Source organism: Sinocyclocheilus anshuiensis, unplaced genomic scaffold (genome assembly GCF_001515605.1).
Source record: "Sinocyclocheilus anshuiensis isolate Anshui unplaced genomic scaffold, SAMN03320099.WGS_v1.1 scaffold413, whole genome shotgun sequence".
Lineage (NCBI taxonomy): Eukaryota > Metazoa > Chordata > Actinopteri > Cypriniformes > Cyprinidae > Sinocyclocheilus > Sinocyclocheilus anshuiensis.
The window spans coordinates 331,162-348,838 of record NW_015536481.1 but is presented as its reverse complement, the minus strand read 5'-3'; the positions used below and the strand labels follow the sequence as shown (position 1 = coordinate 348,838).

The following is a 17,677-nucleotide window of genomic DNA, read 5'->3' as shown; positions in this document are numbered from 1 at the left end:
AGCTAAACTCTGCAAAATAGTGACCCTCCAAAAGCAGGACTGGACACATCACATCTGTAAAATCAGTAAAGTTCATCATTATGCGATTTATGTATGAGGTTTGAACTCAGTGCTCGTCTTTCGGTTTTGCTGTTTTCTTAGGAAATGCTTCCAAACAACTTAAACTATTTACAAATAAAAGATACCAGACTTGAAGCAAGACTGGGCCATGAACCTTTTGTGAGAGCTGCCTAAATTCCACCATATATTGAGCACAATCATTATTGTAATTACTTTAATAATACTAAAACAAATTAGTGCTGGTGCTACAAATAGAATCATTATATGCGAAATCTTTCAAAAAAAAAAAAAACCCTCTCTGTTCTTTGGAATACTTAAAAAGGTTCCTGTCATGAGTTCAATCAATAAGAAATCATGTATACTTTCATAGATCATACTTATTACTGTGGTATCCCAAATTATTTCAGTTTACATTGGCAAAAATACCAAAACAGTGTACAGAAGAGAGGTAGCAGTTTCGGGTCATTGCCAACAAACCACATCCTGACATAACAAATTATTCAGGAATATGTCACACTGTTCTGAGATCAGCCTTTTATCAGACCTTCAATCACCCATACTCTAAACTGCTGGATCCTGACTATCTAATGTCTAATGTCAAAGCCCAGCAGTATGAAGAAAATGAGTTGTCCTAGTTATAGTATTGACTTAGGCCCCAGAAAAAGCTATGGAATAAATTTAAGCTTCTGAGGATGTGTAACTCTAGTAAGGAAGAGAAATAATGCCCAGGTGGAGATGGAAGAAGAGCCTCCCTTAAGGGAGAGAGAGAGAAATAATGATGATGGATTGCTTTTACATCCATGAGACATATAAGACAAAAAATCTTTATGCAGTTAAAACACTCACTCAAAAAAAAAGAAAAAAAGGGAAAAGTGTCTGCCAGCATATAAGGAAATACAAAAAGCCTAAAAAGTATTTTGTAATTTATTCTTCTATTCATTTTAATTTTGACAAAAGGAAGGAGATGGGAGGTCCTACAGCAGAACATTATGTGGGCTACAGCATTTTGCCACTTTGCTGAAGTGCTTACAAAGAGCATAAGCGACTTCTTTCAAATACATCAAAACAAAATGATCTTACCGACCCCAAACTATTAAACAGTAGTGTAGCTTATAGTATAAATTAATTTTGTCAGCTTATTTTTATGGGTACATTGTTGTCTTTGGAATAATACTGTATGCAGTGATGAATCATGCAAATTAAGACCAAGATCATCGGTTAAGAAAATAAATAGGGTACATTTTCATTTAGCACTGAATTTTTGTGATGTGGTCTGTGGCTCATTCTGTGGTTATCAAAATCCTGTATCTGTGTGACCTCAGACACCAGATGGCATCAGACTTTTCAGTTTCATGAAGAGCGACTGTTTCATTGGACCGTTTCCTTTCCATGTATTTCAAAAGTATTTCGAATCAACCCAAATATTTCAAACTATAGTATATAAGAATGCTTATGTATATGTGCCTAATGACAACTTTCTTTTGAAAAGCTATAATGTGGTACAGACCTCTGCGAGGCCAGAAAGATTAACATCTTGGACAGTAATGAGTCAGCATCGTAAAATTGCCATGGGGGGTGTCAATGACATTGAAATTCTAGTTAATCCAAAAGAGTTGTTTTTTTTTGGCAACAAAATGTGTGCGTGTGTGGTTTTGTAAACTCCAACCTATTTTTCTCTGAGGTTTTCGGCCATGTTTTGCCAGCTCAGCATTCAGAGGGGACATAGTCATCAGAGGAGAGCTGAAAATAGAGGAAAAAACAACATAAATAGACTTCTATTACTGGAAATAATAAAATATAGCATTTTCCATTGTGGTAGAATAAGGTTAACAGTCTATAACAGACAATACGTCTACTGAAGATAATTCTGGCTAAAACCAAAATCAAACATCGGGTAAATTATTCTTGGTTGGGGCTCAAAATGACACCCTGCATTTTCTTAAAGGGGTCATATGATGCGATTTCAAGTTTTCCTCAGACTGCGCTTGTTGGAAGGAGGGACTTTGTAGAAAACTAAGCATTTGAGAGAGGCGGAGCATAGAGGACCTACAATAATGTACAGTATTTGAAAAATAATGTGTTTTTTGAACATTAAAGCATGTCAACATATTCTGTTACACCAAATACACAAAATAATGATCTTTAAAAAAGCATCATATGACCCCTTTAATTCTAACACCAGGAGGCTCATAGAGACTGAAAGATGAGTGTTGTTACCTGGGCACGACTGAAAGTTGCTCATCCACAGAGAAGCCCATCGCCATCCTAAAACAGAGCTCGTCCAACCCGGCACTATTAACCTCAAAAAGAGCTACTGATGTCCCAAATAGAGAAGTCACCAAACAGCACATCTAGCCAGAAAGAGAGAGGCTGAGGGTAGTCCTCATGTCATACTGTCTCACACAGACCACTTTCCTCCCAGAATGCAAACCACAGCCAAAACTTGTAAAAGCTTTACATCTTAAATAATCCTGGCTTTGGGAAACCGTAAACTGCTACTTGCAGGGCTGTAAAAATACCAAAGGTGCTGTACATGTGAACTCTAGAGCGGCTTATGGTTAACAAAAGGATCATTAAAAAATCTGTCAAAAAACTTAAAACAGTGTAAACATATAAAATATTGTATGTGTATACAGTTAGAATTCTTCTACAGACACAAAAAGCCTAGCACAGTACTTACATTGCCACCCAGTCCATTAGAGACGGCCCATGATCCTGACATTGAAATGCTTAGGTCACCTGTCAGGAGAAAAATTGCCACTTCAAACAATCTAAAACAAATTTAAGTGGGTTTTAGAGATAACCAGGCAAATATTTAATGACTACAGTAATTATGTCTTATAGCCATGAAGTGAAAAAAAGTTTGGGGAAAAAAAAAAATCATGTTTCTGAACTTGATTTTGGTTTGGAATAAATGAGTGTTTAACCAGGAGGAATTAGTAAATTTGAAAACTAAACAGTCATTCTTAAACTTCAGAAACCCAGACAATGGCACCATACTGACGGGCGTATTTTCCCCTGCTTAAAGTATTTCTAGGAAGCCATTTGCTATAATGAAAATCATGATGTTTGTGCATATTTTTGAGGTGAATTTTGTTTTGAGGTTGCAAGATTTTACCAATGTTATCATTAAGTGTACAAGTACATGCACTGACTTTCTGCCACTCTCTAAAGTATCATAATCCTGGAACATCCCAAGCTAGGAGACCGAATCCTTAACTGGTTATCACACAGAAGCTTACTTACACTCTAAAGTTTTGTTGACCACTAAGGCCACTGTTGCATTTATTTGTGTCATATTTTTTGCTATTTAAAGGTACATTTTTTTAACATGTTAGGATTTTTTTTACTAATAAACATACGGATGTAAAAATATAATGGGTCAAATATTTACTTGAAAAATTGCTACATTTGAACCTAAAACATGTTTATGTTTGAGAGTTAATTGAATACTTATGATGCCTTTGAGTGGAAGAATCATGAGAAGCTCTGAAGTATCCAGGTCAAGCAGATAGAGCCCATCAGAACTTCCGATCCACACACAACTTCCTCTATGGAAAATGTACAAAGAAGAGACTGTTTACCAAAAGACACTACAAAGAACTAAGGCCTGGTTAATGTAAAAGGGTACAACAGAAAAAAAGAAAAGAAAAGAAAAAAAGATCTGTATTGTATAGACCTTCTATAGGAATTCACACATCTATGAAAACCTGTCAAATTTAATTGAAACTCATTGAATCTATGATAAGATATTGCACAAGCTTGCTCTGAGAACTGCACTAAAGCTTTGAAAAACTTGATTTAAGTTATTGCAGTGGAAATTATAGTGGCAGAGGTCAAGGGCCATCTCTCCTGTCCAATTAACTAGAGTTATTGGGGTAACGTTTTTTTTTCTATGAATCACTATGAATCTGTGAATAACAATATGAAGAATTCATGCACAGATTGTTAACTAAACATGAGTATGTAATAAAATAAAAGGCTTTTGACAATGTTCAAAATTTTTAGTATTTATGCTTTGGAAAACAAAGTGATTTTTATGACTTTGCCTCTCCCTTTGCGTCCTTTACTTTCTGGGTCTGCAGGCATTTCTCCACCAGTGTTTACAACATGATATTACAAATTTCAGCATATAATGGCATGATTTTCAAAAGTTTTCAAGTTCAGTGCTTGCAACCATCTTTTCATAGCTGTAACTGCTGTTTGGACAGCATGAAACCATAAATAGGAGTATAATGACTTCCTAATTGGAAGTTTCCTGCCATGACCATAGAAATATCCGTTGAAAAATGATTTCCTATGCCTGTGAAGACAGGTGTACCATGCTGTATATCACTGCCACAACTTTACAATGTCATGACTACTATAGTTATGACTGTTATCATACATACTGTGTGTTTGTGAATACATTTTGGCCACCTAATAAGATTTGATCAATAACATGCTGCAGTTGCAAACGAACAGCACTGAAAAATGGCCAACTACAAATCAAAATATTGTGGTTTGCACAACATAACCTTGTCATGTTTGCCTTACATCGATTCTTACCCCAAAACTTCAACAAGTGCTCAAGCAGATAAAGGTGAACAACAAAAACAGACCAAAGACAGTACCTCTGCTGAAGGCTAGCATGACTGGACTGCAGTTTCTGTGCCCAGATTTTCAGAACAGGCTTTGCTGTCTCCACTGTTCCTCTCACTTCATTACCAGTCATTCCTATAAAAGCACACAGATGAAGCTCAGTGAGATCTTTTCCACTTGAAGCAGATGTATCTTTTTCCGCAGTGAGGTAGGCACATGAAAAACAGTAGTTATGCGCAGTCTGAATTGTGGCTTGTGTTTTTTTTTCTCTAACCATCTGGTCTATTTTGAGGTGAGCTGGTTTTTCTGAGGTTTCTCTCATGCTTCTGTTCCAGCTTCGAAAGGTCCAGTTTTGTCACCAAGCGGCATTTGTGGTCCACAGGGAGAGTGTAGCACCAAAGCTTGAATCACAAAGAGATTCCAACATAAACAAAGTGATATATAGATTACAAAAGAGAGGCTGAAAGTGTGTGTGTGTTACTCACCTGTCCATCACCAGACCCTATGATGAACTGACTGTTTTGCTCCACGAAGAACAGACTAAGCAGTGGATACGCTGTGGAAAAAAAAAAAACTTCAGCATCTTCACTATATATTCTCTACATTTACAGACTATGAACAACCTCAATTTCTGTTGTATAAATATTGGTGTTAATAACTATAAACTGACCTGACAGGACAGCAGATTCAAAGAGTATATCTCCCTTCTTCACATCCCAAATCTAATACAAAAAAGAAAAAGAAGTCATACGCATATATATCTACAGTATATATAAAATATATATCTTACATTTATATCATACTCACCCCAAATGTTTGAACAGTAATACAACAAACACATGTCCATATTTAGGACAGGTACAGTCAGGGTGTCCTGGTTTGGGTTTGTATCGTATCTGTACCTTAAATGTTCTGTCTTCTGAGATTGAGATGAGAAGATTAACGTCCCATTGACAGAACTCTGATGCAGTCACAGGACCAAGATGAGCTTTCAAAAATCCCAACACATCCTCTCTCTATAGGAAACACATATACAGTGGCCCCAAGTTTTGGGTCTTTATTTAGAAATATGTTAATTGTTTTATAATTTAATTGAAACGTGTTTTATTACATAATGCAAAGATGTTCTTAAGTTTAAGTGTGGCTTAAGCAGACAAATACTGTTTGAATGTGATATGACCGTTTATTTCTGATATACAAGACAGAAGCCAACAAGGGGCTTATTGTGATTTTTTTCTGCTGGTTTCCTGTGAGTATTTCAATGCTATCTCTCATTTTTATGGGTTGGTCAATCACAGTCTGGGTAATGGAATGTTCTCCATTGCAGACTTTGTTCACATTTCATCTGGAGACGGGTCAAAAAAGGCATTTGTTTCCTTTTTACTGTTTCAGCATAACTGCTTTTGTTTTCGATTCACTGAATAAAAATCGTGTGTATCTTATTTCATTCATACCTCTGCATTCAATAGAAACACTCTGGAGCCTGAGCATGCGGCCAATTTTGCGCTCAGTGGACACAGTGACAGATGCTCCACCTTGCCGAGCAATGTGCCAACAACTCTACCTGAGGCAATTACACCTGGAACACAGATGTCATGTTTGGGAGATGAGACAAAAAAGTGACTGACAGAGAACAGTGGCTACATTCTATTCCAGAGTAGAGCATTCTTAAGTGTCACAGTTTTATATGCTCTGCAGACGAGCAGATTTTTTCAGTCTGTTTTTCAAGGTCTTTGCATGCATTATTACCTTCTTTGATCTGTCTGTAGCAGCGATCAATGTCCCAGACGATAACATAATCTTCAGAAGCACTACAGAGGACGAGACGATCTCTCAAAGTCCCAAACACCATGGCAGACACATCGCCATGGTGACCAGTGAGTTCCAAGGGAGGCTACAGGAAACATTAAAATTACATTTATATATTTTTGTTCTGTAACAATTTAGTTCTATTAAATATTAGAAATGATGGCACAATCATCTCTGATTTATCCGTTTCCTCCCACTCCTAGATACACTCACACATGCGCGCACACACACACACACTAGGCGTAATGGTTTTTACAGACCGTATATTCTATTGCCCTACACCAACCCTACACCTAAACCTACCCCTTACATGAAACTTTGTGCTATTTCAGATTTTCAATACACTCCATTCTGTGTGATTTATAAGCGTTTTGAAAAGTGGGGGCATGGGGTAATGTCCTGAAAAGTCACCTTCTCCTTGTAATACCTATGTCATACCTTTGTCATTATACAAATGTATGTCCTCATTTGTCACAAAAACGCGCACACACACACAGACACACACACGCTTACAGACTCAAGAAAACACATACAGGAGTTGTCAGAATAGACTTGCAATGCTGGCTGTTAGTATATATGTTTGTTTGTCCTGTACTTGACACATGTAAATATTGTCACAATCTTTACTTGCATAATAAAAAAGAAAAAAAAAAGAGAAAAGAAATGATGGCACAAACACTGTAAAGCTAAATGGCTATATTTACTCATTTTATCCCCGGAAATTGATTAAAAACAAAACAAAAAACAAACAGATACATTAATATGGTTTTGGTGGTACTTGCCTTCATTCATAATTCATAGTAAAAAGATGCCATTAAATAAATATTTAAAATACACTGTTTTTTTCTACATTAACTTGGAAATTAAATGTGAAAATATATCATTTTAGTGTTAGATGCAATTGATTACAGCAAAATGTGTGATTAATTAGTTCATTTTTTCAATCAATTGACAGTAATTATATATATTTGTTTGTTGAAAATAGACAAAGACCTCCAGGTTGTTGTTTTCGTAAATCCTTATACTCTTGTCCTGCCATGGGACAGCACAGTGAGATGGACAGCAGGCCAGCTGCAGGTGGGACACTGGCTTGTTGCAAGTCACAGAGAACCTCTCAATAAAATACTGCACAGCAGCCATGGAGTCACCAATAATCCCCTGTAACAACACACAATGAGAAAATCTAAATAGAAAACCATGCTTAAATGTTTAGCAGGTCAAGATGACATCAAACTGGCACAGTTAAGACGAATCCGCAGGTCGTCTGACGGTTACCCACCTGCTTTTTTACTGCCCATCTGTTGAAAACTAGCCCTACGGTTTTGTGGAATGTGCCAATGACATCAGCTGCAAAAGTATTCCATTCATTACCTGAACGTAAAATGTATTGCTGTTAAAGTTTTACAAATGCAACCCATATATAATTATACTGTATGTAGAGTTAGTAAATGAAACTTCAGTTTTTTGGTCTGTAACCCAGCAGTTATTGCGTCCTTGTTGCTTTGGAAACGGAACGGGACGGCACACCAGAAGGGACAATTGCTAACGTGTGTACCAAAGTCTCTAAAGTCTTGTGCTTTTGTTTTGCTTGTTTGGACGATTTTATTTGTTTATTGATTTATTTTGTAAGTACAGTGTACAGCGAAAAGAGTACATTCTGACACGATGTACGAATTGTGGAAGTTTTGTGTCTCTGGCTTACTGCAAATATAATTTAATGTCTATAAAAACAATGAATGTTGTTAAAATCTGATATAAAGACAAATAGCTGACGACCCGACTGATTGATTTTACTTGGATACATCCGTATTATTCGTAGCGCAGCAGATCTGTTACCTGATTTATTATTTAAACAAACTTGTTCTGCACAAACTGTCCGACTATACCAGTAAAAAAGGGCAGGTAATTTTTTATGCAACGATGCCCTCTGGTGGTAAACTGCAGTCAGTCAGAATGTACATTGAAATCGAGTTACAGAGAACACACACACACACACACACACACATATATATATATATATATATATATATAAAATTAAACGATGACGGACGTCGACGATGAACAGATGCTCTTGTAAAGAATATACAGATTTTGTCTAGTTAGGTTATTGTATATCTGTGTTTTAACCGAAGCTCATAACAAAAATCCTTATAAAATAGGATAGATTTAGATATCATACATTTGTGAATAAAAAATTATAAGTTTTAGCATGTTGTCAATGCTTTTTATTTTGTTCACAATAACAAACGACGTCTTTTACTGTCAGTTATATAAAAGAGATGTGAAATTTTTCCAAAGTGTGCAATTTGACAATCATAAAACAAAAGACACAATCACTCTTCTATCGTTTCACTTAAAAAATCGTACATTTCTTCAACACCAAAAGTGTCTTTAATCCTATGTGAATGTTACAAAAGCTAAATGTTTTCACCAACAAAACGATCTTTGAATACACGCCCACATCTATTTTCCGCCAATGAGTTTTAGCCAAACACACTGAGCTATCCAATCATAAAAGCGTTATCTACATATGCATCTCTTTGGAAACGCCCCTGATCCTAAGCGACCAATTATTCTTTCGCTTTAGTCAGTCAATCAACTCTCCCCGCCCAGTTTTTCTGACAGAACGGAAGCCGAGATGGGCCAAACTAGCCCATCCGGATAACAGAGACAAACTTGGCAGCGAGCGGATGAACTGGACGGATCTTTGTTCTTCACAGCCTCAGCCCTCAACCTCTTTATATATTTGCGTATCGTTACTTATATGTCTCACATTTATATCAAGATTATATAAAATACTCCTTCACTGGGCACGCAGTTTCAGCACAGGCATATACTTTTTGAGCTAGCATATTTTCTTAGTGTTTTTAGTTCATTCTCCCCCCCACCCCCCACCGACGAGGTTTTATTGAAAATCGTACATTTCTTCAACACCAAAAGTGTCTTTAATCCTATGTGAATGTTACAAAAGCTAAATGTTTTCACCAACAAAACGATCTTTGAATACACGCCCACATCTATTTTCCGCCAATGAGTTTTAGCCAAACACACTGAGCTATCCAATCATAAAAGCGTTATCTACATATGCATCTCTTTGGAAACGCCCCTGATCCTAAGCGACCAATTATTCTTTCGCTTTAGTCAGTCAATCAACTCTCCCCGCCCAGTTTTTCTGACAGAACGGAAGCCGAGATGGGCCAAACTAGCCCATCCGGATAACAGAGACAAACTTGGCAGCGAGCGGATGAACTGGACGGATCTTTGTTCTTCACAGCCTCAGCCCTCAACCTCTTTATATATTTGCGTATCGTTACTTATATGTCTCACATTTATATCAAGATTATATAAAATACTCCTTCACTGGGCACGCAGTTTCAGCACAGGCATATACTTTTTGAGCTAGCATATTTTCTTAGTGTTTTTAGTTCATTCTCCCCCCCACCCCCCACCGACGAGGTTTTATTGGACCAAGATAGGCGGCGCGGGCACCAAGATGTCGAACCGGATGGTGTGCAGAGAAGCGAGCCACGCCGGCAGCTGGTACACGGCCTCAGGTAGAGCCAGAGACCCGAGAGCAGCCCGGGCCTGAGGTCCGGTGTGCTGCTGACACGAGTGTGTGTGTGTGTGTGAGTCTGGCAGTGTCTCAAAACCTAGTGAGCTGTCTATCTAGACAGCATTTTGGGACGTTCAGTACGCTCAAAAGTGCTGCCTAGGTAGGCAGCTCACATTGTTTTTTTGACAGAACCTGTGCGATCAGCTGGGAATTATTAAATAGCTGTGCCTAAAATGGTTTAAAGACAACAGGACGAGTTTCTTTATTTTTGTACCTTTTTCTGAACTGATGGTCTTTTAAAAACTAACTAACTTTATTGAAAATGCTAACTAAAACATATCAGCTTTATTTTTGTTAGAAAATAACTTTAAAGCGATTTAATTCTGCTCAGAAATTAATCTATATCTAGAAAAAAGTGGTCCTCGGTCAAAAAAATCTAATTTAATTTGTCTTGGCATGTAGATGATTATTTCATGAATTACTTCAAATGTTAAAAATGATTTTGAATAATTATTTCGGCTTTTCAATGAGCAAACTAGAACCAATTAAATTTTAAATTTTATTTAAATTGACCAGACTGTGTGTTTCTCTCAGATTTGCCTGTTGTTGTATATTTTTGTGTTTCTATTGTTAATGTGTAGCTTCTCTGTGTGTAATAGCAGCTGAGAACAAAAACAGACCAACAGTTAGCTGGTTAGCCTATAGCCGGTGTGTGTGAATCTTCCATACACGCCAACCACGCAAACTAATACCACAGATTAATATACCATCCACGCTAACGTTATCCAGCCCTACTTTTCCGGATCAGTAAATCCAGATAGATAAACTTCTGTCGCCGTTCAGAAGGCTGGACTTACCCTGCTAACGGCTAAAGCTATTTAATTAAGTTCGTATGACAGCTGTACATGACAGCTGTGTTTTATGGAGAATAAAACCTGGTTTTTCATTAATATTGATGTCAAGTAATGCTGTGTTTATTGTTATATTGGTCAGCATTTATGTCCTGTTCCATTCCAGTTAATACAGGGAGCACAGTCAGCACATGAAAGTCTTTAGAAGGCCAGTGGTATTTTCTTCTTCTTCTCTCATGCAGTAACAAAAGCCTATTGCTACACACACACACACTAGATAACATATACTTACACTGTACAGAAGCTAGTCTGCTGGCCTTTACATGAGGATCTGCATTCTGCATGCTGTCACCATCATTAGAGCTCGTGTTTTGTCCGAAACACACACTTTTTTTTTTAGTGTGGTGGCTTCTGGTGTTTTGTTGATGCTTTTCCCCACACGGAGTAACTGTACCATATGTGACATACATGACTTTTATGTCTTTAGTTACAGTTTTCAGATCATGACTAGTTATTATTCATCTGGCAATGATAACTCTGGCCAGTTAACAGGTGTGTCAGTTCAGTTGGACAAATTGTACAAAGTCGATGAATAATGGCAATTATATATTTATATATTCAATTTTGATTTATACCTGTATTATATATATGTTTGATACTGCTATATTGGTATTCCTCATATGTTCTAGACTAATATAATTGACCATTTTTAAAACCCATATATTTTAGATGTATTCTTTATATGTGCTAGAATCAATTATATAAATGATCTCTTACACTGCATTATATAAAATCAGCACTATCACCACATTCAACCACCTAACTTTCTATATATTAATATATGCATCAGCCATACAAAGCCATGTCAGTCAGACACTAAAATGAATGCATTTGCACATGCATGAATAGTCAGACCTGGCTGCTCTTTGGAATATCATTAGTGATGTAATGGTATGATTCATTACAGTGTAGAGATCTGATTAACAACTGCTAAAATTTGACCCAATTAGTTGTATTCTTATTATTCCTTTTACAGAATCAGCTGAACTTCATCTGTTCACTGGTTCTCAAAAATGTTACCTTGTCCTGTCATACTCTGATAAGAAAGTCATTAGGACTGGGACAACGGCTCTGTCTGAGGCTGAAATATTGCTGAAATCAACATTCAGGACAGCCATTTCACCTACCGAGTCATTGTTTGTTTGACTGATTTATAATTAGAAATAGAGAAATCCATTGATGAATGCTTGATTATAAAATCTTTTAGCATGTAGCGAATTTTTTTGTTGTTGCATTACAACAATGAACATTAGGGATGAAAATGTGCTTAATGACAAATAAGCACATTTTCATAGTGCTATTTTTAAATAACAGCAAAAGAGCGACTGCTTTCTTACGAGTCTACCTGAACATTTGTTTTACACAATATTTGTCATGAAAATAATGCATAAAAATCATAATTATGCTAAAATAGGCTTAATTTTCTTTGTCTGCAATATTTTGCGGTAATATATAATTAATAGATTATAAACTTGTCATGCTTCAAAAATATTTCTACATGGTGAAATTGATACTGTACAAAATACATTTGGAAGACGTTCAAATAATCTTCCCAGCTGAAGTTTAAAAGTTGTAAAATTATGTCTGCTTCTCTCATATTTCCTAATGACATTTTCCTGTCTTTACAATTAGGATCCCAGCTTAACGCACAACTCGAGGGCTGGTTATCTCAAGCACAATCTACAGCTGGTCCAGCTAGAGCCATTATAGCACCGTATGTGGAGTGAAAGCAGACAAGCATCTTTTTTTTCCTTCTGTTTCAGTTGTGATTCTGCATTCTAAAACCACTGTCTTTTGCAGGCACGCTGGCTACACTTACTGTGGCGCGTGTGCCGCCCACGCCTACAAGCAGGTGGACCCCTCCATCACGTAAGTATCCTTCCTGTCATCAGAGCTTCTTTAAATTCTCTTGAAGTAGCCATAATGTTGGGTTTTCCGTGGGGAGAGAGGTAACTGCAGCGCTCTCTTATGCATCAGTCGGAGGGTGTTCATACTCGGCCCCTCTCACCATGTGCCGCTGTCTCGCTGTGCCCTCTCCCCCGCCGAGGTCTACAGAACGCCACTGTACGACCTGAGGATCGACCAGAAGGGTAAGCAATCTCATTTCCTACCTTGGCAGGATTAAATGCTGATTGAATAACAGTACACAGAAAGGTGTCGCCCAAAATATCTTTTTTTAAATATCTGGCTCCTTTGCTCTCAAACGGAGCTTTGCAGAAGAGATTGCAACATTTTCCAAGTTGTAAATGACTAAATTTGTTATTATGCGATAGTTTTGTGGCTATAAACATGACAAATGTGCAACACAAATATGAGAATCTTTTATTTGATGATGTTCATATTAATGAGGCTTTGTGTAATTATCTTTGTAGCTCCTCAGTTCAAAACACAAGGGCTTTAATTCTCCCTGCCCCATCTCTTTCTCTGGCAGTTTATGCTGATCTGTGGAAAACAGGCATGTTTGAGAGGATGAGTCTGCAGACAGATGAAGACGAACACAGCATTGAAATGCACCTGCCTTATACCGCTAAAGCCATGGAGAGGTAACAACCAGATATTGAACATCTTCATCTGGACCGTTAAGGGAACAGTTCACCCAAAAATGGAAATTCTGTGATCATGTACTCACCATGATGTTGTGGAACACAAAAGAAGATACTTTACAAATTATCTGTTTTCTCTTTTTTTTTTCTCCATACGATGAAAGTCAAAGGTGGTTGAGTGTTGTTTTGGACCCTACTGACTTCCATTATGTAGACCTTAATAGACTTCCATTATGTGCACAAGATCTTCAAAATATCAGAAACATTTTTGTGTTCCACTGATGAAAGTCAGTCATACAGGTTTGGGACAACATGAATTATCCACTGAATGTCTCAGATTCTGGGAAGACTCAATACTTGAAGCATGAACACTACCATTCAAAATATTTTTTTGTTTTGTTTTTTGAAAGAAGATAACACTTAGAATTTAATACTTAAATTGTTAAATGTGACAGTAAAGAATTTTACATTGTTACAAAAATATATATTTCATATATATATATATATATTTTTTTTTTAACTTAAATCCAACACCATGTTAATACTGTTTTCAATACTGATTATTCTGACAAATTTGAGCACTAAATCAGCATATTAGCATTATTTCTGAAGGATCATGTGACACTAAAGACTGGAGTAATGGCTGCTAAAAAGTCTGCTTTGTCATCACAGGAATAAAATACATTGTAAAATGTACTTAAATATAATGCAGTTATTCTTAATTGTAATAATATTTCACAGTATTACTGTTTAATTTAATTTACTATTTAATTTAATTTACTGTTAGTATTACTTCATTTTTTTTATTTACTGTTTTTAAGTGAATGTAACCTTGGTGAGCATAAGAGACTTCTTTCAAAATCATAAAATCTTACAGACGTATTCTCTGAAGGAACCAAGAGTTTTAGTGGTACTTGACAAATGTACATGTATAACATCATCATAGGTGTTACATGCAAAGTCTCACCTTTTGCTTTTTAACCTTGTGTCAGTGTTGCATTATGGCATAACAACATATGATATGCTATAGCCCTTTGTGGTTTCCTCTGATTATCTTATGTGGCTACCTGCTGTAGTCTCTCTATAAGACATACACGTCCTTGTGTAGGACAGAATCTGCCCAGGGAAAAAATGTAAATGTAAAGAGAAGGAAGAAGGATATATCAAGGTTTCACCTCATCTCTATGCAGAGGCCATGAACAGCATTATTGACCCATAGTCACACTCTCATGCTCATTCATCTCTGCCAGATCCACTAATTATGTTGTCAGGATCTGTTTACCTAGTGTGGTGCCTCTAATTAGTTTGCCGTGATGGATGTTCTGTTGTTTTGTTATTGTTGTGGTGTTGTGTGTGTGTTTTTTTATATTAATGCAGGAGCCACCAACCACTTCTATTATTCCATTAAAACATTTCAGTATATGGGCATAGGAAATTAACATCCCCTCAATTTGTTTGATTAGACATTTGGGTATTATTTTTTTTCCCAAGCAGAGCAATTAGTTGCTGCGCAACTGTAATATTTCTAAAGGTTTTCAGCCTTTTTTTTTTTTTTTGCATCACGTTTTATTCTCACATCTCAGCAATTTGGGAAACTGAAATTCTTTACAGAGCTATTGATTTGACATGGCCATGGATTTTAATAAGTGATGCAAAACTCATTGACAAAAGAATATTTATAAAGATGCAAATGTCAAATCTCCATCTGGGACTTGACACATGATTCTGTTCTGTGCTTTGTTTTCAAAAACAGCCATAAAGATGAGTTCAGCATCGTCCCTGTGCTGGTGGGAGCTCTGAGTGAATCTAAAGAGCAGGAATATGGCAAGCTGCTTAGCAAATACCTGGCTGATCCTTCTAATCTTTTCATTATCTCCTCTGACTTCTGCCACTGGGGTTTGTGTCCACTCACACACTTTTAATTTTTCAACTGTCAAAAACCAGAAAATAGTTCATATCAATTATAGTCAGACGAATGTCAGATGACGAATTTCCTGTTTGTTGAAATTAGATGTATTGCTGACAAGATGCTGACATTTTGCCAACAGTAAATCTATTAGGGTTTGCACCGATTGGTTATTTAGTTCTGGCACTAGTCACCATGTTGGGTCACATGACTTTCGGTAGTTCTCGTATTGATGACAAATTTTTTTTGTCATCAACTTTTTATTCAGTACGCATCAGTTTTGTCATATATACATAACTGTACATGCATATTTATGCATACTATATACACACACACACACACACATATATATATATCAGTTGTTGCTGCTAAGGGTGGCCCAACCAGTTATTAGGTTTAGGGGGCAAACGCTTTTTCACACAGGGCCATGTAGTTTTGGATTTTGTTTTCCCTTAATAATAAAAACCTTCATTTAAAAACTGCATGTTGTGTTCACTCGTGTTATCTTTTACTAATATTTAAATTAGTTTGATCTGAAACATTAAAGTGTGACAAACATGCAACAAAAAAAAGAAATCAGGAAGGGGGCCAACACTTTTTCACACCACTGTATATACAAAATGTCCAGTAATCGGAGTGTAAAGGCGTGACATTGGTTAAGTATTATTATACTATACTTTTTTTGGAATTATGCAAAAAAAATGGGGGAAGGCAAAATTCTTGTTAACCACCCTAAATCAAATGTTGCTCAAACTAATGATAACAAAAGCAGCATGAATCTGGTAAAGAAGATACACATGCTTTCATTTCTCATCCACATCATGTCGGCATCACAGACATTCTCTCCACGCTCACGCTCTCCTTCAATGTGACTTGCCAGAAACAAAAGCTGCCTTCTGCCTACATAGGCAGCATAGACTTCTATGGCAGCATCCTAATTAAAGTTAAACCTATTAAGTGAGTGTTTTTGAATGCTTTAAATAGGTAGGAAGTTGGAACCCATACAAATATCCCTAATGAAGTTTTTTTTGGTGCCGCCTCTAGTTAAATGTTTAATTTGAACTTTTTCATATATTCTACAGGTCAACGTTTCCGTTACACCTACTACGATGAAAGTCAAGGAGAGATCTACAGATCTATCGAGCACCTTGACAAAATGGTAAACCTGTTTCTATTCCCCTTTGCTCCTGGTAACTCACGTAATGTCTGACATATGAGGCTTACATGCAAGTGGCCCATTCTGGTTTGGGATACACAATGTGCTAATCCTATTGGTGGTTCTAGAAAAAAAAGGAATTTTTCTCCAAGCTAAAGAGTCATTGTTATGGTTACTGTGGTAGTCGGTGATTCAAAGACTGACTTTAATACATTCCACCCATGACAGTCTGTCAAATAGCAGATTTTCTTAGCAACCCTGATTCAAAGACTGACTTTAATACATTCCACCCATGACAGTCTGTCAAATAGCAGATGTTCTTAGCAACCCAAACCTCATTAAAGGCTTACCAACTGGGCAAAGTACTTTTGCCTCTGTATGGTAATTTACTGGACAAGGACCGTGTTTAAACTACACCAAATGTCAAATCCAAGTATAGAGTCAAAAATAAAACTAAAATAAAAATTACAACATTATTAATGCCAGTAATGAGAGTTTTGTTGATGTCAGTGAAATGTATGCATGTTAATTTCCTTAATTTTTTTAGGGAATGGGAATTATAGAACAGTTGGACCCCATCTCCTTTAGCAATTATTTGAAGAAATATCATAATACTATTTGTGGTCGCCATCCCATTGGCGTTCTTCTAAATGTAAGTACCTAATGAATGATTCATATGAACGACTATATGAATTTCCCCCAGGACATTTTATTTAGTAAACTGCTGTTGACTCAAAGCAAAAGCAAAGTAATGCAAATAATGGACAGTCCGTAAGCATGGTAATTAGCCTAGCACTTAACTGTCGCAGAGCTTTTATTAATGTCCTTTTTCCCCCCCTAACTAATGTCTTGCTAACTACCCGCTCTTTCATTATGAAGCTTTTTAAGATTACCGTTGTAAGTCTAAAAGCATCTCTTTAGTGTTGACTCTCCATTGATTCTCTTCACTCCATCAGGCCGTGGCGGAACTGAAAAAGAACGGCATAGACATGAACTTCTCTTTCCTAAACTATGCGCAGTCGAGCCAGTGCCGAAACTGGTCGGACAGCTCTGTGAGTTACGCTGCTGGAGCTCTCATCGTTCATTGAGGTGAACTTTCCCAGGAGCTGCGGAGCCTCCTAGAAGACCCAAGCCCCTCCCACCCGTCCCGTTCCTGAC

General features: G+C 36.9%; 2 protein-coding genes across 2 annotated transcripts in view; one reads left to right on the top strand and one right to left on the bottom strand.

Annotated features, from left to right (window-relative positions):
- LOC107683903 (WD repeat-containing protein 27-like) overlaps nucleotides 1-7,849 on the bottom strand; it is a 49,534-nt gene extending 41,685 nt beyond the window's left edge. Inside the window, exons 1-13 of the mRNA XM_016479969.1 lie at nucleotides 7,730-7,849; nucleotides 7,444-7,608; nucleotides 6,391-6,535; nucleotides 6,096-6,220; nucleotides 5,544-5,657; nucleotides 5,312-5,363; nucleotides 5,127-5,197; nucleotides 4,916-5,042; nucleotides 4,674-4,776; nucleotides 3,523-3,611; nucleotides 2,741-2,799; nucleotides 2,278-2,411; nucleotides 1,727-1,800 (exon numbers count right to left, since the gene is read on the bottom strand). Coding sequence (XP_016335455.1) covers nucleotides 1,727-1,800; nucleotides 2,278-2,411; nucleotides 2,741-2,799; nucleotides 3,523-3,611; nucleotides 4,674-4,776; nucleotides 4,916-5,042; nucleotides 5,127-5,197; nucleotides 5,312-5,363; nucleotides 5,544-5,657; nucleotides 6,096-6,220; nucleotides 6,391-6,535; nucleotides 7,444-7,590 — 1,240 coding nt within the window. The 5' untranslated portion in view covers nucleotides 7,591-7,608; nucleotides 7,730-7,849. The remainder of the gene's footprint in view (nucleotides 1-1,726; nucleotides 1,801-2,277; nucleotides 2,412-2,740; nucleotides 2,800-3,522; nucleotides 3,612-4,673; nucleotides 4,777-4,915; nucleotides 5,043-5,126; nucleotides 5,198-5,311; nucleotides 5,364-5,543; nucleotides 5,658-6,095; nucleotides 6,221-6,390; nucleotides 6,536-7,443; nucleotides 7,609-7,729) is intronic.
- A 1,766-nt stretch (nucleotides 7,850-9,615) lies between these two features.
- LOC107679348 (protein MEMO1) lies at nucleotides 9,616-17,671 on the top strand. The gene is made up of 9 exons (XM_016474902.1): nucleotides 9,616-10,004; nucleotides 12,547-12,628; nucleotides 12,715-12,783; nucleotides 12,892-13,004; nucleotides 13,346-13,457; nucleotides 15,211-15,353; nucleotides 16,446-16,522; nucleotides 17,067-17,171; nucleotides 17,476-17,671. The coding sequence occupies exons 1-9, from the start codon at nucleotides 9,944-9,946 to the stop codon at nucleotides 17,605-17,607; spliced, it is 894 nt and encodes a 297-aa protein (XP_016330388.1). The 5' UTR covers nucleotides 9,616-9,943; the 3' UTR covers nucleotides 17,608-17,671.
- Nucleotides 17,672-17,677: the final 6 nt, after the last annotated feature.